At 47.3% G+C, this 22,490-nt stretch overlaps 1 protein-coding gene across 1 annotated transcript in view; it reads right to left on the reverse strand.

Moving 5' to 3' along the window:
* Positions 1-1,045: 1,045 nt before the first annotated feature.
* The window catches only part of ANKRD24 (ankyrin repeat domain 24), a 40,065-nt gene continuing 18,620 nt past the window's right edge, over positions 1,046-22,490 (reverse strand). The window contains exons 11-19 of the mRNA XM_063290973.1: positions 21,503-21,610; positions 20,916-20,964; positions 18,512-18,606; positions 18,152-18,224; positions 15,768-15,889; positions 12,258-13,820; positions 10,941-11,108; positions 5,698-5,763; positions 1,046-1,568 (exon numbers count right to left, since the gene is read on the reverse strand). Of these exons, the coding sequence (XP_063147043.1) occupies positions 1,491-1,568; positions 5,698-5,763; positions 10,941-11,108; positions 12,258-13,820; positions 15,768-15,889; positions 18,152-18,224; positions 18,512-18,606; positions 20,916-20,964; positions 21,503-21,610 (2,322 nt within the window). The 3' untranslated portion in view covers positions 1,046-1,490. The remainder of the gene's footprint in view (positions 1,569-5,697; positions 5,764-10,940; positions 11,109-12,257; positions 13,821-15,767; positions 15,890-18,151; positions 18,225-18,511; positions 18,607-20,915; positions 20,965-21,502; positions 21,611-22,490) is intronic.

The raw sequence follows: 22,490 nt of genomic DNA on the forward strand, positions 1-22,490 counted from the left end.
AATAACTAAATAAATGAAATGCCTTGAAGTCCCTGTCTTCATAGCCTTGCCTTACGATTCCATACTTAGAATGCACCTTTAAAAGCTGTATCCAGAAGAATGCCATTTTGAAGCCTGTGTAGAATTGATCAGGGAAGCAAGCAGGCTGGCCATAGAATTGGGGGTGTTGACGGTGTGGTCAAAAAAGTCAAGATGGCAGCCTTGACACACACTTAAAAAACAGGCAGAGCTTCAGTCACACTGCTGTGGCTGCCATTTTGATTTTTTTTTTTACCCATACCCTGCAGACACTCCAGTCATAGAATGGAAGGAACCCCGGAGAACATCTAGTCTAACTCCCTGCTCAGTGCAGGAATAAATTCTTTTTACTTTTTAGCACAATTTTTTTATATTCATTCACATCATGGGAAAAGCTAAGATGCTGCATAGGGCTCACCCCAGCCCTGGAAATCTTATTTGCAACACTATCCTATGTACACCCTTACTCAGAAGTAAGCCACTGACACTTATACTCACAGGAGTGCTAATACCATGGAAGACAACCACCACAGTTTTTCTGGCTACTGAAAGTTTTCCTGGCTTTCGGTAGTTCATCCCAGCCATTTCAGTTTAAAAAGAAAGTGTTGTTAAACAATTAGCAATGATTAGTTGTTAAGGGTTTAAGCAATCTGATTGTTTGCCCAATGTTGCATCTTGTGGGTTTCTCACACTCTAAAATTTCAGCATATGCACTGAGTTGCTTTCAGCCCCCAGACTCCCAACAATTACTTTGTTCCTTCTCTGGGTTAAAAACTTACTTACCACTGCTTCTGTGCAGAGCAGGGATGTCAGGGGCGTCAAAGAAGTCAAGATGGCAGCCCGACTCCTTTTTTGCATGTGTTATAAAACATGTTAAAAAGAGGTGAGGCTTTGATTACGCAGGTGTGACCACCAACTCAACTATTTAACACACACACACACCAACACCCTGGTATAGAACTCAAAGCTACGTATTTGTGCACGCTTTACCCAAACAACAGCCTTGTAGGTAGACTGTGGTCAGAGAGAATGACTGGCCTGAGATTCCCCAGTACGTTTCCTGGGAAAGGAAGAATTGGGACCCTTCCTTGCCCTTCGCCCCAGTGACTCTTGGAAATAAGCAGCTGACCGCTGTGGATCACACCCCGTCCCTCTCTAGGTCTTTCATCTCTCTTACTACTCGTTTTTTTTTCTCCCTGCAATGACCATGTAGCCTTTAACATTGTTATGGCAGGCAGAAATTCAACCAGTAGTGCTTTGCCCAACATGGAAAGGTAAAGGTGAAACACAAGCCTCCATGGTCTCCGGCCTGCTGCGGAGCAATTCAAAGGTGTTGGGTTGGAGCTGGTCAGCTCCCTCCTGGCTCACAGTTGGACTGGATGGTTGGTGTGGCCTAGATGTCCTTCTCCCCCAGGGAAATGCCCAGCCTGCCCACCCCACCCCAGGTCGAGTCTGCAGTCCATCGCCTTGTCTCATCTCCCTTGCTCCTGGAGCCTTTGCATCTTCAAAATCTGGAAGAGGATCCTTTGGACGTCCTCGTCCATCTGGCCCTGGAACAGAAAGGAAGGGAAAGGTGAGCTGGCGCGCATCGGGAGGTTTTCCTTCAGCCTTCGACCTGGCGCTCTGGCGGGCACTGCTCTTGCCTTATTCAAATCTGTCCCTGCAAGGGGAGAGCAGGGGAAAGAAACCCAGCAACAGGTCTGTCATCCAAGGAGACTGATGGTGCTAAGGGGAATCCCTCCAAGATCAGTGCCTGTGATCCCTCTGCTCCACAAGCTGCATTGGTTGCCAGTCGGATTCTGGGTTCAACTCCAGATACTGGTTATGACCCATAAAGCCCTACATGGCATGGGGCTGGGTTATTTGAGGGACCTCCTTTCCAGTTACATCTACAGGTAGTCCTCAACTTACGACCATTCATTTAATGACCGTTCAAAGTTACGGCAGTGCTGAAAAAGTGACTTACGAGTGGTCTTCGCACTTACAACCGTTGCAGCGTCCTCCCTGGTCATGTGATCAAAATTTGGGTGCTTGGCAATTGGCCTGTATTTATGACAGTTGCAGCATCCCGGGGTCACGTGATCACCATTTATGACCTTCCCAGGGGACTTCCAACAAGCAAAGTCAATGGGAGAAGCTGAATTCACTTAATGACCATGTGATCTGCTTAATGACATGGCAAAAAAGGTCGTACAATCAGGCGTGACTCACTTAATGACTGCATCACTTAGCGACAGACATTCTGGTCCCAATTGTGGTCGTAAGTCAAGGACTACCTGTACCCATCCCATCAGGTTCAGCAAGAGAAGCATGTTACAGGTCCTGTCCACTACGGAGTTTCATCTAACGGGACTCGGGAGGAGAATCTTCTTTGGCATGACACCCACCCTCTGGAACATCATCCCCCTGAGGTTAGATTGGCTTTGGCCCTTCCGGCCTTTCCGAAGACCCCGAAGACATGGTTTTGCCATCAGCCCTGGGGTTCCCATGGAGGTATGCAGCCTGCAAGGTGGTTGCATTGCTCGTAAGCTGCTGGTTGGCACACACGCACACACACCCCATTTTATGCTTCATGGTTAATCATTTAACTTGTTTTCAATGGTTTTTGTGATTGCTGTTTTTGGTTATTTATTCATAGGTGTTTGGGTTTTTGTTATTCTAACTCTGTGAGCCACCCAGAGTCGCGCATGGGAGATGGGTGGCAACACAAATTGAATGAATGAATGAATGAATGAATCAATCAATCAATCCTGTGCACAACTCTACACAGCCTGTCCTGCACAGCCACACTGAAAAAATGCCTCGCCGTCCAGATGAATTTTACATTTATTACATTCTGGCAGGCTAAATCTTGAAGGTAACACAAACCGTTGCAAAAGCACTGCTTTTTAGCAACAAAGATATCTTACATTACAGAAGGAGGGGGGCAGGTATCTATTGCTCATCCCAGTTTCCCCAGTTTCTTTTATGGCTCCATTTTATGTATGGATTCTGGTCCAGGGCCATAATAAAGTCAGCTCGCCATGCATGGTCGGTCTAGTTTCCCAGGAAGAAGCTCTTAATGAGGCTGCAGGTGCCAAACCAAAAGCAGCAAATCCAGCAACATCTCTATTATTATTTGTTAAAGATATATATACCGCGTGACTCCCAACGATTCTGGGTGGCCTCTGGTGCGTCTCGCTCTTATCCATGAGAAAAGGGAAAGGTAGAAACCGGTTCTTGCTATGAGCTGCAGTGCCTGATCTCTCGAAGCAAATAAGAGCATTGCAGAGACACAGAAAAAGCTAAATGTGAAGGTTGATGGGACAGGGGAAAAGAAAAACTATCAGGGGCTCTTGAGTTTTCAGAACAAGACACGGAAGGGGACAGAGGAAAGGGGCGAGAATCAGAAAGACGGAGCAGGCCACAGAAGGAGCAAGGAGGAGGCCCCCTTCGCACCAAGCAGAATTGTGGAATTCCTCCCACAGGGTGTGACGGTGGATCCCGACTCCTGCACTGGCCAAAAGGGCGAAGAATCTGGGTCTACCAGTGTCGGTTACCAAGATGGCTCCACGGGGCTTCCATTTTTAAGGCTGAGAACACTAAGAATGGTTCTGCTGGGTTTTGTACGATTCAGAGAGGACTTCCAAGGGGAAATTGACATCTTGCCTTTCCTTCTACGGTGGGGTTTCTCAACCCTGGCAACTTCAAGACGTGTGGACTTCAACTCCCAGAATTCCCCAGCCAGCATGGCTGGCTGGGGAATTCTGGGAGTTGAAGTCCACACGTCTTGAAGTTGCCAGGGTTGAGAAACATCGTTCTGGCAGGTTTCAGAAAACACATTTTCCTTCCTTGTCATACTTTAGGTCTGGCTGGAAAGATAAGAACGTGGTCCAGGAATGGCCAGGGAAGACTTTAGGGCTGAGTGGGGGATTGTACCGGAACGCTCAGAGGCTCTTGTGCTGACCAGTTGGACATCGGACTGCATAGTTCATTCCTAATGTGGCTGTATGAAGGGTCCCAAGAAACTGGGACACTGCAATGTGCACCAGGAGTATCTAATTCCTTTTGCCAAGTTGTCTTGCTGGGACAGGAATGTTAAGCCAACTTGGACGTGTTATTTATTAGGGACGGGCAGCTACCCTCTTCCAGAGCCAAAAGCAACTTCGGAACAAGCATGGGTACGTGTGTGTGTGTGTGTGTGTGTGTGCGCGCAAAGACACCCCCCCCACACCCCCAAAGATACATACTTGTGTGTGTGTGTGTGTATAACTGCATTTATATTCCTTTTTTTTCCCTGAAAGTTCATGGTAGTCTACACAGAGATGATCTTTCATTTTATCCCCACAACAATCACCCAGTGGGGTAAGTTGTGCAGAGGGGCTGGCCCGAAATCCCCAAAGGGACTTCCACGGCTCAAAGGGAGGGGGGGCCTGAACCCCAATTTTAGTCCAACACTCAGTCCCTATATCACACTGGCCACTGTCTACGGCTGGACTCTCACACTGTATTGAGACTCAATTTGTTTGAATCATGGTTTGTTGATCAATCAGAGTCAGTCAGTTCAGACATAACATTAAGCCGTACATCACATTAAACACAAACCCCGCCACACTGTGATTTGGCAACAGGGGTGTCCCCAGGGGTTCAAAAAGTCAAATATGGTGGCTGGGCAACCACCACCCGATACTCTCCCCAACCCAGATGCCCCTGCTTAGCAGAATATGTGAACCTGGCTTATATTTTAAACACTCGTGGGCCCAATTAAAATTATCGCTTCGTCTGCTTATTTCCAGCACATTTCCTCGAGCTGGCTACTTCCAGTGGGACGATTTTTTAGCAGAGCAAATGAAAGAAAATAAGCCACCTTCCCTTTAAGGAGCACGGCTTCCTAATCCAAGCTCTGGGCCAGGGGCCCTGCCCCATTTCTAAGTTTCCACGTCCCAAAACCCACAAGCCGAGGACAAATTTGCTTTCAAACCTTGAGGACCCACGTCGATTTCAGATCTTCCCAAGGGCCCCCCTCCCTCCCCGCCATGCAATGGGGGACACGAGACAGACACGAGTCGCAACGCTCCCACACGCAACATGCTTAAGCACACAGACATGCACTCCAAGCACCGATGGACACGTGACGTGACCTTCCAACCTCCCGGATATCCCGTGATGGGTCCGCTCCACTCAGCCGTCCCGCCCCTTCCTTCCAAGAACCCAGGTGAGGAGATTGACCTTCCCCCCACCAACAGCTGCATCTGGACAGGTACTGAGAAGTCACGGGGAAAGCAGTGGGGGGGGGGGAAGCAGGAGGGGAAGAGAAGGTGAGGATGGGAAACAGGTGTCTAATTTTGGCAGCACACCAGTCTCATTTGGCCAGCATTTCAGGAAAAAGGAGGACACCACTTGAAACCCCAGGGAGATGCTCAGGCAACACCTGCGCGCACAGGTGTCTGCATCCAGGCACACACGCTGGGCCCTCGTCACCAGCAGTCCTCCGTCCCCCCATCCCAACTTCTCCCGCAGAAGCCCCGTGGAGACAAGAGCGTCTACGGATTGTCCCCACCATCCGTCCCGAGAAGAATCCGTAGAGGACAACTTGCCAATTGGCCGTGCTGCAAAGGTGTTCCGGATTTGCCCCGCTCTCCCGCCGCCCACCCCAGATCTCCGACTCTCCGTCAGGAATGGAGGCCTGGGCCAACTCACCTGGATGGCGTAGAGCAGGTGTCCTCTGTACAAGGAGATGACGTTGCTGTGGCGCCGCTCAGCCTCCTGGAACAAAAGAGGACGCAGCTGAAGCGAATCCTGGCTGGCTCAGCCAGGACTGGTTCAGCGGGAGTTCACTGTGACCACAGGCGTCTTCCAGCTTTTCTCCTGCCTTGGGAACTTGTTTTAGCTCCCTCTGAGGAGTCTGCTTGTGTACAGCCCTCACTTGGAATCTACCACGCAAGTCTGTCATTGGGTTGGTAATGTGACTCCCAAGGATTGATCCTGTGAAGACCCGGGGGGTGGATTTTAAAATTCCCTACAGGAGGTTGGCTGTTTCAGAGGCACTTAGCTAGCCACCGCCGGGCACCTCTCAGCTTCAAGGTGCGGACGCTGGCATTGCCCTTCTTCACCTAAAAACAGGGCAGCTTGCTCCCCGTTTCTGTTACTCTGCAGAATAACTGCACTGAAGGTAGCTAATTTATTTTATTGATTTATTGATTTATTCATTCATCACATTTTATTACCGCCCATCTCCCCCCGCCCCCACGGAGGGACTCTGGGTGGTTTACAAAAACAGAATTTAAAATTCAGTATCAATATAAATACCCTAATTAATATACAGTAAGAGTAAAGTATAATAAAACATAGTAAAAATTTTATCATCAAGAATTCAGAAATATACAGCAAGTCCTAAACTTTAGCCGTGCCATCCATGCACAGCTACCTGATTTCAGAACCCAGCAAAAGCCCCGACGCTTTCAGGAGGTCAAGGCAGCTCTGCAACAGTGACGTTGTACAATGTGGGTGTTGCTTACTATGACACCCGAACCCCCCTGAAGATGACACGTGGCACGTTCTCATTCACATTTTGCCATGTGAAAAGTTACACATCTAACCAGATGAACAATAATTAAAAATGAATGTGTTTGTTAAGCATCCTAAAACCACTATGCAGAATAATGGCCATTTTCTCTCACAGATTATATACATGGGGGTATACCCAGCAAAGGGTACACTGCTACAAAACACGTTAAACAAACTAATAGGCAATGTGCAGAACCAGCAGGATCAGGCAATTCCAAAAAATAATGTCCCCCCATCACTCGCCCCTCAGCCTCTCATAACCTCTGGATTTGGCTAATCATCAGACCCACTAGGTAGGCCAGACCAGGAAATCAACTCCACAGGGGGGCTAAAACTCCTTTTATTGAGACTGGCTGCAATAAGAGAATCTTGCAAGCCTGGTTGTGCTGGACCGCCTCCCCTCCTTATACTCCTGTGAATTAGGGAGGTGTCTGTCTGAGCCGCTTCCAAATGTTATCTGGCTGTCCTGGACTTAAAAAATGTTTCAGCCCCCTTTGCCTAGGTACCAGTTCCTGCGTATTTCCATCAAGGTCATCTTGCTCCTCACAAATGTAACTTGTTTCCCAGGACAGCCAGATAACATTTGGAGAATTGTTATTTCTCCATTGGGAAACGATGAAGAAACTGAGGCCAAGGGGAGGACTTGGGGCCTCATCCTGCGGCTGAGCTGCGCTCCATCCTCCCCGATTCAGCAGAGGTGCTGGGAAAGTGCCATCTCTCTTGCTAATCCTGTTCCTGACTCTCTTCTTTCATTCCCTTTCAATCCACTTTGCTAATTCCCTTCCAAGATAATCTCTGATGAGGCCAAACTGTCAGCCCTACTAGGTAGGCCAGACCAGGAAATCAACTCCACAGGGGGGCTAAAACTCCTTTTATTGAGACTGGCTGCAATAAGAGAATCTTGCAAGCCTGGTTGTGCTGGACCGCCTCCCCTCCTTATACTCCTGTGAATTAGGGAGGTGTCTGTCTGAGCCGCTTCCAAATGTTATCTGGCTGTCCTGGACTTAAAAAATGTTTCAGCCCCCTTTGCCTAGGTACCAGTTCCTGCATTTCTCCATCAAGGTCATCTTCTTGCTCCTCACAAATGTAACTTGTTTCCCAATTCGGTTTAAGTTTAATGCATGGAAACTTCTCTTCAGCCTGAGATACTATCACTCACAAGCAGATCACAGAATTGCAGGGCCCTCAAAGCTATGGAGTCCAACTCCTTCCTGGGCACCAGAATCCAAAATGAACCACCCCAGACCGTCCAGCCTCATCTTGAAGACACCCGCTAACAGGGACCTCACTCCCTCTCTGGGTTAATGGTATCTCTGTTGAACCACTCTTATGGTTAGGACATTCTTTCAATCCATCTGCCCTCCTGTAACTCAGTGTTCCTCAGTTTTAGCAACTTTAAGGTATGTGGACTTCAGAATTCAGAATACTGGAAATTGAAGTCTACATATCTTAAAGTTGCCAAGTTGAGAAACACTGCTGTAACTTAAATCCATTATTCAGTGTCCTTTCTTTGGGAACAAGAGAGAAAGGTTTTGACTACCTTCTCCATGACATAGTTTTCTACTACAGGTAGTCCTCGATTTACAACCTCGATTGGGACTGGAACTTCCATTGCTAAGCGAGACAGTCACTAAGTGAGTCGTGCCCAACTTGGTGACCTTTTTGCCGTGGTTGTTAAGTGAATCACCATGGTTGTTAAGTGAATCACATGGTCATTAAGTGAATCCAGCTTCCCCCATTGACTTTGCTTGTCGGACACCGGCTGGGAAGCTTGCAAATGGCGATTATGGGACCCCAGGACACTGCAACCGTCTTAAATACATGCCAGTTGCCAAGTGCCCAAATTTTGATCACGTGACTGTGGGGATGCTGCAACACCACAAGTCACTTTTTTCAGCACCATTGTAACTTCGAACAGTCACTAAACGAATGGTCATAAGTTGAGGACTGCCTGTACAGTAATCAAAGGATGCAGTAATAGGAGTTACTATGGCAGAGAAGTTGTGATATTTTACAATAATATTTTGTACTAATTATAGCATAGTGCTGTACAGTATTTATTAAAAAATCACTGACTATTGATAATTATAAAATATAAGGTTTTATTTATTTATTTATTTATTTATTTGATTTGATTTGATTTGATTTCTGTAGCCACCCATCTCAACAAGTGACTCTGGGATTTCTTTTTCTACTTTTGATTTCTCAGTTTGTATTTTTTTCTCCATTTGGGGTTGTATCTTTTCTAATTTTCTAAAGATTGTTTTCAAGTTTAAAGATTATTTTGTTAATTGTGTGTGGATAAAATTTTTAGAAAAATAAAAACGTATTAAAAAACCCTTCTCCATGACATCACATATTGAAGCCCCCTTTTGAAAAGCAATAATGTTATTCAGTGTTTTGTTTAATGTTATTGTCTTCAGCAGGATTATCTGTTTCTGGCCTTTGGCTATAATCAAGTATGTATAACCTCTTTTTTACTTCAAATATTAACATGCATTTTGTAAAACAAATACCTTGATGTCTGCTCTTCTTTCATTTTTTCATTTCATTATATACTCATTATATTTAATTCTGAAGAAAAGCCAAATAATTATAATGCTTGTAACCTTAATATCCAAAACTGTAATGAGTATTGATAGAATATCCCCTTTTCTTTCTTTTTCTCTTATCTACATTTAATACTTCAAGGCACCTAAGAATCTAAGTATATTATATAAATATCACTGTATCGAAATAACTTATTGTACCAAAACTGAGACGATGGAGCAATAGATGGTTTATATCGCTAGATGTAATAATACGTTAAAGGAGCTAGTTCTATATTAACATTTTATGGATATATATTTTAGGTTCTACAAATGTCACTTATTTATTCACTATTCTGTGTACTCTTTTCTGATTTTATTAGTACTGTTATATTTTTGGTTGCTTTTCATCACATCCTCTTGTTATATTTATCAATAATAAATCATTATCATATCATATGTCATATCATATATATACATAATAACACACAACCATTCTCGGTTGAAAGAAAGTCACAGCTGCTGTGATTTTAAAAAAAGAGTTTAAAAGGCTGGGGTGGGGGGTGTGTCAGGGAATTTAAAACAAGATGCAGTGTTCCAGTTAGACCACAAGATGGGGATGATCCAATACAAATTATTCATTTATTCCTTGGCCCAGTCATTTACAGAGCTCCCAGCTTATCAAGGAAAATTTATTAAAGACCGTAAAGGTATTTTCATGAACACAGTCCAAAATTTCAGCTTGTATTAGATTTTACTATTGTAATCAAAATGCTTAATCAAAATTAGATATATACATTAAAAAAAAAAGGAAGTGGGCCTTCTCTCTTGGGACACCTGCCTATGGAACAGCCCCCCTCCCCAGTTTCAGATGGCTCTTTTATCAGCTGCCCAGAGTTGCTTAAGATAGGTGGCCATATAAACAGGCTTAATAAATAAATTTGAAACCTTGTGATGCAATGCCACAAGGCTGCTTCCACCCTGCTGAGAAGGAAGATCCCGTGGACACCACGGTTTGGGAACTCTTTGTGCCTGCAAGCCACGCATCTTAGCCGCATGAATGCGTATCCAGGTCTTCTCCATATGAATGTATATTCAGACGGGCTGTCTAGGACCCTACCCTGCAATAGGAATATGTAGCTCATTCATTAAAACAGAGATAGGCGGGATCCTTAAGCTTGCTTTGTAATGAGCTTTCCTAAACATTTGTTAAGCATGGAGAAAATCTATCCATGTGGTCACTAAGTGTCGACAATGACTTGATGGCACATAATCAATCAATCAATCAGTCAGTCAGTCAGTCAAAGCATCTATAAATTAAGCGGGTCCTTTGGAATAAGTCACAAAGCCAAGATGCTTAGCACAAGGCCTCTCGATTGTTATGTGTCTTAGTGGAGGGGTTCACCTGATAGACTGGCGGGAGGGTCTCCTGATTTGGCAGTTTCCACAAGGCCAGGATGACCGTCTGATGTGCTTACAGCAGACACTGTGCTTTGGATCTTGGGAGTTTGGGGGTGGATAAAAGGGAGAACTCCCCATGGCATCTGACCAGTCAGCAAGGTGTACTGATGGCCAAGAGCTTTGGGTAGGTAGGTTGGTTGGTTGGTTGATTATGTGCCATCAAGTTGTTAAAAGAACTGGCCAAATACATGGAAGACATGTCACCTCCATGTCATCTGGAGGTGGGATTTTCCTGGATGGGCTCCTTGTCGATTTTCCAAGGAACATCTGACCCATCTCAGATGAAAGAAACCAGACAGTTGGGCTTGACAGATCCTCACAAAACAGCCCTTAGAACCTCTCCCCTCCTCAACTCTCCTCCCACACCCTCCTTTGCATGATACTCACGACCAGCTGCTGCTCCAGATCTTTAATTCTGTTCTGGAAGGTGGCCACTTCCAGCTCGCTCTCTGCCTTTGGTGAGAAGATCCCTTTAGAGGAAGCACCACTGGAAAGCTCTGAAAGGTCCTTCAGGGCCTCCTTCAGTTTGAAGACCTCTTTCAAGAGTTCTGTGATCTGCCGAGGAGGAATGGGAAATAGTGACACCTGGGCAACCCTTATTTTCACATCCAATAAGCAACGCATGATAATCAGGAGGCTTCCATTCCTAGCAAGGTATCCTTCCTTCTACCACATCCCTCCACAATTTCATACCTTACCTTTTGGTCTTCAGGTTTCTCACTTCTCTTAGCAACCGTGACTTTCTCATCTCCTCCTTCCTCTCGACCCATTCACTCTTCCTTCACATATTTATTTTGGGGATTCAATCCTCATTTACTGTCTCTACAGGACCAAGCTACCTCAGTGCATTTCTTTCATACTGCTCAATCCTGTATTCAGTCCATCTTGACTGACTGACTGATTGACTGACTGATTGATTTTTTAGGCCGCTCCAATCTGTACGACTGGGCGGCTTACAAAACGTCACAATAAAACACAATAAAGCACAGAATGTATCATCCGAAAGGAAAGTCCGGAGGAAATCAACCATCAATTAAACCACCAGAACATCCCACGAGGGGTCTCCCACCCACTTGAACCCAGGGCCAGAGCCAGGTTTAAGGGCTTGCTTAAACAAGGACGGGGGCTGCATGAATCCTGGGTGGAGTGGTGTTCCAGAGAGCAGGTGCCACAACATAGAAGACACGCTTCCTGGGTCACCAACAGGTAACAGTGGGGCCTGGAGCTTGCCAGTTCTGTCACTTTTTTTTTTTAATCCGTTCAGTTGTGTCCAATCCTCAGGGACTGCCTGGACACATCCCTGCAGTTTTCTTGGCAAAGTTTTTCAGAAGTGGTTTGCCATTGCCTCCTTCCTAGGGCTGAGAGAGTGACGGGCCCAAGATCCCCCAGCTGGCTTCGTGCCTAAGGGGGAACTAGAATTCACGGGCTCCTGGTTTCTAGCCTGGTGCCTTCACCACCACACCAAACCGGCTCTCGTCCAACTATTATTTAATACCAATTCTAATTCAATGTAATACGCATGAAGGAACCCTGCCTCATAAGCTACTCCAAGAATTAACATTCCACTTTTATCAACGCATGGGAGACAGCAAAGAAGATACTTTTTCAAGTCTGGAACGGCAGGACGAGTCTGAGAGCGCCTTTTCCGAGGAACAAGAAGGCCACCTCCTTTCAGCAGAGGCTTCTATCTCCCCCAGGGCTCACCTTCTTGTCCTTTTCTCTGACCAGCTTGGCCGAGTCCTCGATGTGGCTGTGCAGCTCCTGGAGGCGTCCGGACTCGGCCCGCAAGCTCTGCAGCTGCTTCTCGGCCACTGCTAACTGAGCCTCGGTGGCGTGCTTCTCGCTCTTCATGAAGAGGGCCTCCCGCTGCACCTGGAAGACTTCCGTGCAAGTACGCTCATGCTTGCACCCCAGATCGCTCAGCTTCACGTTCAGCACATCGATTTCACCCTGCAAGCGTGCCCTCAGCTGTTCGTGAGACTCCTTGGACACCGCGCCTTGACGGACCTCGTCCAGCTCCACCTGGAGGCGCGAGGCCTCCTGGGCCTTGACCTTGAGCTCCTGTTCCAACAGCTTAGCCTTGGCCTTCAGCTCCCACAGGGTGCCCTCCAAGGCCTCCTTGGCACGAGCATGCTCTGCCAGGGGCACCGACTCTTGCCTGTAGCTCTCTGTTGTCCTCTGCAGTTCTGCCAGCTCTGTCCGGATGGAGCTGTACTTCTCTTTCATCTCCAGTAACCTCCTTTCAGCCTCTGAGAGGGAAGCCTTCAGCTTTCCCACCATGTCTTCGTGCTCCAGCCTGGAGATGTACTGGGAGGCCAGCCTCTCCCTTGTGGCTTGGAGCTCCTCTTCCAGTTTCTCCCGCCCAGCTCGGAGCCGTTCCACGTGAGCCTTCACTTCCTCGTGTTGCTTTGCCATGGCCTCCAGCTGCGCTCGCAGTTTGCCAGTCTCCTCCTGAAGGGCCCAGCTGACCGAAGGACTTCCTCCGGGCAGCTCATGGTTTTTCTCCTCCAAGGACTCTCTCAGTTCCCTGAGTTCTGTTTCAGCAGAGGTACACCTCATTAGAAGGGCCTCTTTCTCCTTGGACACCACATCCAAGGAGGCGGCCAGCGCGGCTTTCACCTCCTCATACGCCTCAGTGGAGCAGCCTTGGGGAACTCTTTCATCCTGAGCCCCAAGCAGCCCCTCCAAATCCTTCACCTTCTGATCTTGCTCCTTCAGCTCCTCTTGGGTCTGGTGCAGAGCAGCCTTCACAGTCTCAAGTTCAATTCTGGAGCTCTCCACACCCTCTTTGTCCTCCACAGACCAGATCCCCAGCTGAATCTGATCTTCAAGGAGCTTCACCTCAGCCAAAGCTGCCTGATACTTCTCCTGGGTCTTGCTTAACTCATTCACTAGCTCTTCCACCTCTTCTCTGGTCACCTGGTTGAGTTGGCTCTTTCCTTCCAGTTCCAAGCCAGCTTTACTTTCCACTGTTTGGTTCCTACGGATTGGATTGTCCGGGCAGCTGATCTTCTCCAAACCTTCTTTAAGAGCTGTTATTTGCTTCTCATAATCAACCTTCAGCTGTTCATAAACCTCCACTGGGATGAGTTTTAGAGAGTTTCCACCTGTTCTGTGGCCTTCAAGGGCCTTCAGAACCGCCTGAGCCTCCATGTGCTGTTCTTTCAGCTTCTCAAACTCTGACCTGAGCGAGTCATACAAAATGACAGGGATGAAGTCCCCAGAAGTGTCAGCATCGCTTTCATCCTTCTCGTACTTCTCCAGAATCTGCACAAAACAGAAAGTTACTTGGTACACAGAGAGAGAAAACCACAGAATGTTCAGGGGAGGGTTTAATGCAGAATCTGAGCAACTGCCTTGCATGCAGATTCCAAGCTCTGTCCTTGGGGATCTCCAGAGGATCCCCCAGATGCATACAGCTACAACTCCAGGAGACCATATCGTGGAGTGCTAATGGCTTGCAAGGAATCCATGGCTCATCGTGGTTGCTGTTCCCAGAAAATAATTTGCTGGTAACTGGCAATTCATGCCTACAGCTGGGATGTAATAGCGATCTGAATTTTCAGTCATACGTCCCATCTAACTGGGGAGAGGGTCTGGGTAAATTACTTAACTGGGATTAGCTAAGCAAAGATTAAAAAAAAAAACATGGGGCTTCAACCACATTTCTGAAGCTTATCCAGGTTTAGAAGCCATGTCACTTACCCAGTTGCATATTTACTTTCATAGGATCATAGAACCGTAGAGAAGGAAGGGGCCACAAAGGTCATCTAGTCCACCCTCTGCAGTGTGCAGGAAAACCAATTCAACCAGCCATGAGAGGTGGTTGTCAGGCCTCTTCCTAAAAGCCTCCAGGGGTGGGCAACCCAGCACATCCATAGGGAAATTCTTCCACTATGCTACAGATCCTACCGCCTGGAACTTTTCCCTCTATTTAAATGAAATCTAGGCAGCTGAAACTGGTCCTGGTTTCTGTGTCTGCGGGAAAGAGTTCTTTCCCAGAGGTGAGGCCTTGACCGTCTTCCCTGCGGCTTCCCTTCATGGAACTGAACTTGGCTATCATGCCTCCCCTCCGTCTTCCATCAGGCTCTGTTTTTATGTTAACAAATAAAAAGATTACAAAGCTACTATTAAATCGGCAAAGGTATCTCAGCAAAAGGAAACCAGATTCAAGTTATGCGGTCCACTGGAATTTCTCAACCCACCACGGCAAAATGATGATGGCGGTGGTGGTTAGCTGTTGGGAGCAAGTTGTTTGTGGCAGGCTGCAAATGCGATTGATTGATTAATTAATTAATTAATTAATTAATTAATATGAAGGCCATGTTGTTATTATTTATTAGATTTAATAGAGCCACCCATTCCAGTGGACTCTGGGCGGCTTACAAAATATACAGGTCGTCCTCGTTTAGCGACCGTCATTGGGACTGGCAACTTGGTTGTTAAGCGAAGTGGTTGCTAAGTGAAACCACAACTGTGCTTATGATTTCACTTCATCTTTCCTTTGCTTTACAGACCGGCAAATGTCATAAATGCAAGGATTGGTCACAAAGTTACTTTTTCATCCCTGTCATAACTGCAAACAGTCACTAAACGAGGTAGTTGCTAAATGAGGACGACCTGTAATAGTAATGAAAACAATTAAAAACATAAACCCAATGAAATGAGACAGTCTGGATTAAAAACAACCATTAAAACAGGTTTTAAGGGCTTTTTGGAACCACAGGAGAGCGGGTGCGACCAATGGACTAGAAACTAGAGGCTGTGAGTTCTAGTCCTGCCTTAGGTATGAAAGCCGGCTGGGTGCCCTTGGGCCAGCCCCTCTCTCAGCCAAGAGCCAATCAGGCGTGGTAGGAGAGTTCCAGTCCTGCCTTAGGCCTGAAAGCTGGCTGGGTGCCCTTGGGCCAGTCACTTTATCTCAGCCCAAGAGCCAATCAGGCATGGTAGGAGAGTTCTAGTCCCGCCTTAGGCACGAAAGCCGGCTGGGTGACCTTGGGCCAGTCCTTCTCTCTCAGCCCAGCCCACCTCACAGGGTTGCTGTTGTGGGGAAAGGAGGAGGAGGAATTAGGTATGTTCACTGCCTTGAGTTATTTATAACAAAATTATAACGGCGGGATATAAAATGAAACAAACAAACAAACAAACAAACACAATATTTATCCACAACAGCTAGGTAGATTTCTCAATGCCCAGGTGGGCAGAGCTGTGATTTACCTGTATTTTTTCCATTAACTTCTTGTTCTTCTGGATCAGGGACTCTATCTGGCCCTGCAGGGTTGCAACGAGTTCTTCAGTAGAGGCACTTAAGTTTTTTTTGGATAGAAGAAGTTCAGCCGCTGTTTAAAAAAAAAAAAGAGAGAAAGAGCGCGAAAGCAAACCAAACGGTGAAGAAATCCAGAAAAATAGCTCCAAGCTGGTGGAGAAGCCCACTCCAGGCTAAGGGTACAAGGACTTGCAATCTTTCCCTCAGATCCACCACTGAGCTGCTCAGTGGAGGTGGCCCCTAAGAAGTAAAGGGAAATAGAGGTATGGCTCGTTAAGACCAGACCTGAAGATGTGCAAAAAATATTAGACCTAAAGAGAGGAAAACACCGCTCCCTCGGACCTAACATACTCAGAATGAAAATTTGACTGTTAGCTGGGAAAAAAAAAAAACCTGTCTGGAGGGGCTTGTTCAGGAGTGTCAAAGGGTCAAAAGGACAAGATGGAGCCCACAACTATGTGACTGAAACCCCACGTCTTTTTTATCTGTCCTGCAAAAGACATAAGGGGGTGAAGCTTCAATCTCGTAGTTGTGGCTGCCATCTTGACTTTTTTGACCTCGGGACAGAGGTCCTTGGAGTGCTTCTTGAGTCTTAAATAGTATCATAGGTGAAGACAATGTCTCCTGAACAAATGCATCCCCATTAGGAGGTACAGGCAACTTTAAGATGGGTGGACGTCAACTCCCAGAATTCCCCAGCCAGCTTTGCTGGCTGGGGAATTCTGGGAGTTGACGTCCACCCATCTTAAAGTTGCCAAGGTTGAGAAGCACTGAGGTACAGTGTTCAGAAATGCTACCAGTCCCCTTTTAGCTAAGCTAATGTGCAAAACAGGTTCCAGGGGAAACTTAGTTTTCCCCCAATGGAAGGAAAGAAATCACTGCAGGCAAGCCAGGGGTTCAGCACTGCTGTGATTGGCAAGAGCATGTCGCTAGTTTGTTTGTTTTATTTCTACGCTGCTCTTCTTCCCAAGGGAGTCCGGAGGGATTTATAATAAGGAAGAGTGCAAGAGTGATTTAAGGAAAACCACAGCAATAAAACAACCATAAGATGGGCCCTGCTGGGTGGGACCTTGGTCCTTCTAGTCCTGCAGCCTGCTCTCCCAGTGGCCCATCAACTGCTCGAGGAAGCCCACCGGTCTCCCGGCAGATGGCCTTCAGAGGAGGCCCCACTGTCATCAAGGCTAAGAGCCCTTGATCCCCACGTCTCCCACGAATGGCTCCCGCCCTTTCGTGAAGCCAGCCCAGCTGGTAGCCAGCCCCACATCTTGTGGTAACAAGACATAACAAAGGAACACAATTCATCTGAACAAACAGGAACAAAATAAAAACCAGCTTGGCGTTGGGTATAACTGTTTATCTTACGAACACATGCGTGTCCTCAACTGTCTTTTGAAAGAAGGAAGTGTGGAAGCCAACTGAATATCTCTGGGGAGACAGTCTCATCACTGGGGATGGTCACTGAAAAGGCCATGCTGCTGATCACCAGTCTGAGCCAAAGCCACCCATGGAGCCATGAGGAGGGCCTCCTCAACTGATGTTACCCCATGGTTTGCAGGGCATTGGGGAAGATTTTTTTTTTAAGTATTGGGATCCTAAATAAGTTAGGGCTTTGTGTAGACCAATGTCAACACCTTCAATTGGGCCCAGTAGAGTAGTGCAGTGCAGTGCTTTCAGGGCTGGTGTTACAGCTGACAGCTAGCTGTCCCATTTTATAATCGGGCAACTGTCTTCTAGCCCAGTTACAGCTTCCAGACAATCTTTAGAGGTAGCCCCACAACACTGCATTACAGTAATCTAAGCGAGACATCTGGGCGCTGAAGAAGCAGGGCAGGAACAGTATTGAGGCTTTCGAATTTCGGTGCTGGAGAAGATTCCTGAGAATACCTTGGAGAGCCAAGAAAACAAAGAAATAGATTGTCAAACAAATCAACTCAAGAGTTCTCACTCAAGGCACCAATGACCCAGCTCAAACTATCCTACTCTGAACACATGACGCACAGACCCAGCTCTCTGGAGAAGGCTCTGATGCTGGAAAGCGGGAAGGAAAGAGAAGAGGAGGAGGAGGACCATCAAGCTAGGTGGATGGTCTCAGTTACAGTGGTGATGGGTGCACTGTTGGAAGACTTGAAGGACCAAGTCAGCAACAGATCATCATGGAGAAAATTGATCTATGTGGGCACGAAGAGCCAACACCAACTTACGGTCAGGTGAAACATCATTAGCTTATTGCCTGGGAGATGGAAGTTACAATCCAGTGTAGTTAGAGGGTACCTAACGTAAAGATTGGCTCAGCTCGAACCTGTCCTCTGCAGAGAGGTGAAGAACAAGGCCTTACCTGGGAACTCCAGCAGCTCCCCCTCTTCATCCTGCAGAGTTTCCACATCGTAGCTGGTATTTTCCTTCTCATTCTGCACAAACAGAAGATTAGATGAGAGGTTTCCAGAAAGTGGGAGCCTAAGACAGGGGGCTACAGATAAGAACGGGACTGACCGTGTTCGGCTCAAGGAAAAGACGACTATTTTGGAAAATGCTTTTATGCAAAAGCCAGGCGTGCCTTTTGCCTCTCCTAGGACGCTGTCCGCTGCTCCGACCTGGCCACAGAATGGCTGGACAGCTCGCCCAGTCACTCCACTTGAGCAAGACATGTACCTCCAGCTCAGAGGAATGTCTTGACCCTCCAATACTCCTTCAGTACCTCAAACAATGAAAGACGGCTTCGTAGCACCTCCAGTTCCTTCCCAAGATCTTCTTTCTCGTTTGCTGTCTCCGCCAGTTGGTTCTGAAGATCTTCTAGCTGGTAGATCACAGAAAACGAGATTGCATTCCAACTGTGACGCTCGCCTATTTGGGTATCTGGTGAATACTTCTGAACAGAGAGAGAACTCCTAGCTACAGCAGTTCCTGGTGCATTACAGGACCACTGGATGGACTTAGAGTTACTGGCTGGCTGAGTTCACACAACATGCTGAACTAGGCTAAAATGGAGTTGGATGATTTGCAGTTCACTGTGGGAAACTAGGAATGTGTGTCTTTAAATCCGAAATCTGAAAGATGCTTCGGATCTACACATTCCTATGAGAAGCTCAGCCATTGCTTTTCATGCTGCGCGAACCATGCCGTCACCTTAAGCCAAAAGACAGCTCACTGTTTGGGCATCACTTGCAGCCACCGAGTCTTCTCAGCAGGCTCCCCCAAGGGAACGGAAATAATTACAAATGGCTGGCAGTAACTGAGCCATTGAGGCTGGTCCCAAACTCATCCCTTCCTTGGGTTCAAATCCAGTGCCGTCTCTTCACGTTTTTCCTCTAACGATAATCTGGCCTTTCGTTTCCCAGAGACGCTTGAAAGTGGCAGGGGTCTGTTTACATTCTCTGCATTCCTGCCCTGGGACTCTCTAGCACCTGAGGCAACCTGTTAACTGGGCTTTAGATTTCCTTGTTTTTGGGAACCCAACCAACAAAGCACGAACGCCATGCAGTAATAGACTCTTCGTTCTCCTGGCCGCTGATTTCTGCTCACCAGGTCCCGAAACAGGCCACAAATTCTGACACGTTAGGAACACAGGAAGACACGTTTTACTGAGTCAAGCCCTGAGACCCTCTGGTTCCCGATTTTTTGCAGCAGTACATGTGTGGAGACAGAATTTTATTCCTTCTTATAAGGAACGTACGTGTTCAGCTAACTGTGTAAGCTGTAAATGTCAAGGAAGATAATAGCTTCCTTGTCTCAAGAGCTCCAAGGCTCTCCTGGGGGATACGGATGCCTAAGAATAAGTTGGAATGTGAGGGAGGCTGGCAAGTGCATGATCGGTATAAGTTGGGAGGTGGCACGAATGGAAGCTAAGGGAAGGGAATACAAACCAGAACCAGCAGAAGATAATACCAGAATGCAAGCATGCGCATACGGGGGATATCTTGTCCGAAAGTAACTGGACAGGTAATTGTAATGTTAAGTTCTCCTCCCATTATTAGATCGTTCCACTCCCAAAGGAGGGGCCAAGATGGAATTTTACACCCAAAGGAGGGGAGGAATCCCTAAATGGTGATGGGTGTGGATGTAGTGCATAGTTAACATAGATAGCACAAATGTATCCATGCCTGTGTACCCTGTGACAGAAATGGTCCAATAATCATTTTATGCTTGTAACTGTATCTTATAGGTAAAGGTAAAGGTTTCCCTCGACGTAAAGTCCAGTCGTGTCCAACTCTAGGGGGCGGTGCTCATCTCCGTTTCTAAGCCTTAGAGCCGGCGTTGTCCGTAGACACTTCCGGGTCATGTGGCCAGCATGACGACACGGAACGCCGTTACCTTCCCGCCGAAGCGGTACCTATTGATCTACTCACATTTGCATGTTTTCGAACTGCTAGGTGAGCAGGAGCTGGGACTAGCAACAGGAGCTCACCCCGTCGCGCGGATTCGAACCGCCGACCTTCCGATCGGCAAGCTCAGCAGCTCAGCGGTTTAACCCGCAGCGCCACCGCGTCCCTCTAACTGTATCTTATAGACAATGGTATAAAAGATGCTGTCCACTAACACAAAGGGCTCTCCTTTTCAGAGGAGAGGCCCCCTTGTTACTTGAGCGCTCACATAAAAGGGTTATCCTATTTCTCACTTGGTGTGTTTATTGGGACCCATACCAGGTTTAAGGGACTCCGGTCCTGAGCCGTGATTTGCAGCCCTTCACATGCAGATTTGAAATAGGAGTGACTTCCAATTCACTAACTGGGGATGTTCAGGACTGACTCTGGACTTTTTGACCACAGAGGCATATGTTCTACCACAGAGTTGTGGTCCTGAAACCAAGGTTCTCATCTCTGGGGTCACTCAGGACCTGTCCGAAACAGAAGTATAGGAAGCTGCCTTGTGGTAAGTCAAAGTAATGTTCCGTCTAGCACTTACTGTTTTGGTTTCTTCCTTGAAAGCCCCAAAGTGGGTCTTGGGCATGGCAATCTGCAGAGGGGGTGAGTGATATTAAACATGCCACGACATCATGCCAATAGAACCCAATACAGTGTTTGCAACACCTGCGTTATGACATTGTACTGTATGACATCGTCATGATTTCAACAACATGCCTGTCATCTGTTCCAGGAGAAGACCTACCTGCTTCTCCAGAGTAGGCAAGGAGCCATTCTGGAACTCCAGCTGCTACCCAGAGGCAAAAGGGAAGAAAAGGGGTAGAGTCATTGCCATGAAGATGCCTTGTTGATTAACCGATCTCTTGAAACCACCCTTCACAATTCTGATAGGGATTGACAGAAGATAAAATAAAGCAGAAGTAGAATAAAACCCCAGTGAAATGATAAAAGAGCAGCAGGGTGGAGCAGCAAAGACTAGGGTAAAAACTATTTCAGATAACAGAATACCAAGATTTTGTAAAACGCCTTTGGCAGGGACAAAAGAGAAAGCTAAGATGAAAGTAGACAATGTTTCTCGGGGGGGGGGAGCTTGGAGAGTTAGAGGGACTCCTTTGACATGCCTTTAATTTCTGAAACGGGGCTCCTTTTGCCCCAAAACAGCACATCAACCCAAGCTTTGCAGGAAGCGCAAGGATGCACGACCTCTCTTCTTTACCCTTAACATGCGCTATTGCGCTGCTGAGGACAGGCACAGAGCACCAGGCAGATGCTGGGTTTCTAAGATGCATTCCGAGCATCGTTACCCAGGACAGCACTCAAAGACTCACTTCCTGTTTCTGTCTCTCCTGGAGCTGCTCCAGTTCCCGGATCTTTTGCAGAAACTGAGCCCTCTCCTGCCGCAGCCTCACAATCTCCTCGTAGGCTTCCCGGTCCTCCTAGGAACAAAAATCCAGGCCGGACTGACACATCCATCTCCTCCCTCTTCCCCGCATCCAATCTCAGTCATAATCCCACTGCAGGATCCTCACCCCGTGAGCTGGAGTGCGGGCAGCTGAATCTGGGCTGCTTAACGCTGAGTACGTGGACGCATCGATCAGCAGATGTGCTGGGGTTGGGATGGGGGGGGATTGGGGGCGTGCTTGGGAATAACAGCGGGCACCGTGTTGACGTCAACAAAAGCTGCATCAAAGGAAGCCCAGCGAGGAAGCATGGCTGTAGGGACCTGTGGAAATGACCTTGCAGAAGGCGTCCAGAAGCCATTAGGATCACAAGAGGTGCAGAAGCATGCATTAAGCCCGTGGGGCAGGAAGGTGTTAGAAAGAGACTGGCTGGCTGTCCCTGACTCCTTGCGTATAAGAGGGGGGGGGGAAAGTTGCCCAGAATCACATTGGATGAGTTTGGCAGCACTACAGATCCATTAAACAAACCCACAAACACAGTGAGGCTCAACTCCCAGAATTCCCCAGCCAGAATTCTGGGAGTTGAAGTCCGCACACCTTAAAGTTGCCAGGGGTGAGAAACACTGTTACAGTATAGCCTATCTCAATAAAGTAGGTTTTAGTCACCCTGTGAAGTCGGTTGCCTGGTTTGTCTACCTGTAGGGTTGACACTGCCATACTAACAGTGTTTCATGGCTTCTAAGATGCAGCCGGCAGCCCAGAGCCTTTTGGAAATTCTGGATGGCTCAAGGGCAAAGGATGCCTCTGAGACCCTCCACTTTCTTTTGCATCTGATGTCTCTGTGATTTTTTTTCTCTGCATTTTTTTTTCATGTTACAAGTCAGCTGGCCAAGCGAGCAGCAGGGTGTGAGGAAAT

This window comes from Candoia aspera, chromosome 1, assembly GCF_035149785.1.
Source record: "Candoia aspera isolate rCanAsp1 chromosome 1, rCanAsp1.hap2, whole genome shotgun sequence".
Classification (NCBI taxonomy): Eukaryota; Metazoa; Chordata; class Lepidosauria; order Squamata; family Boidae; genus Candoia; species Candoia aspera.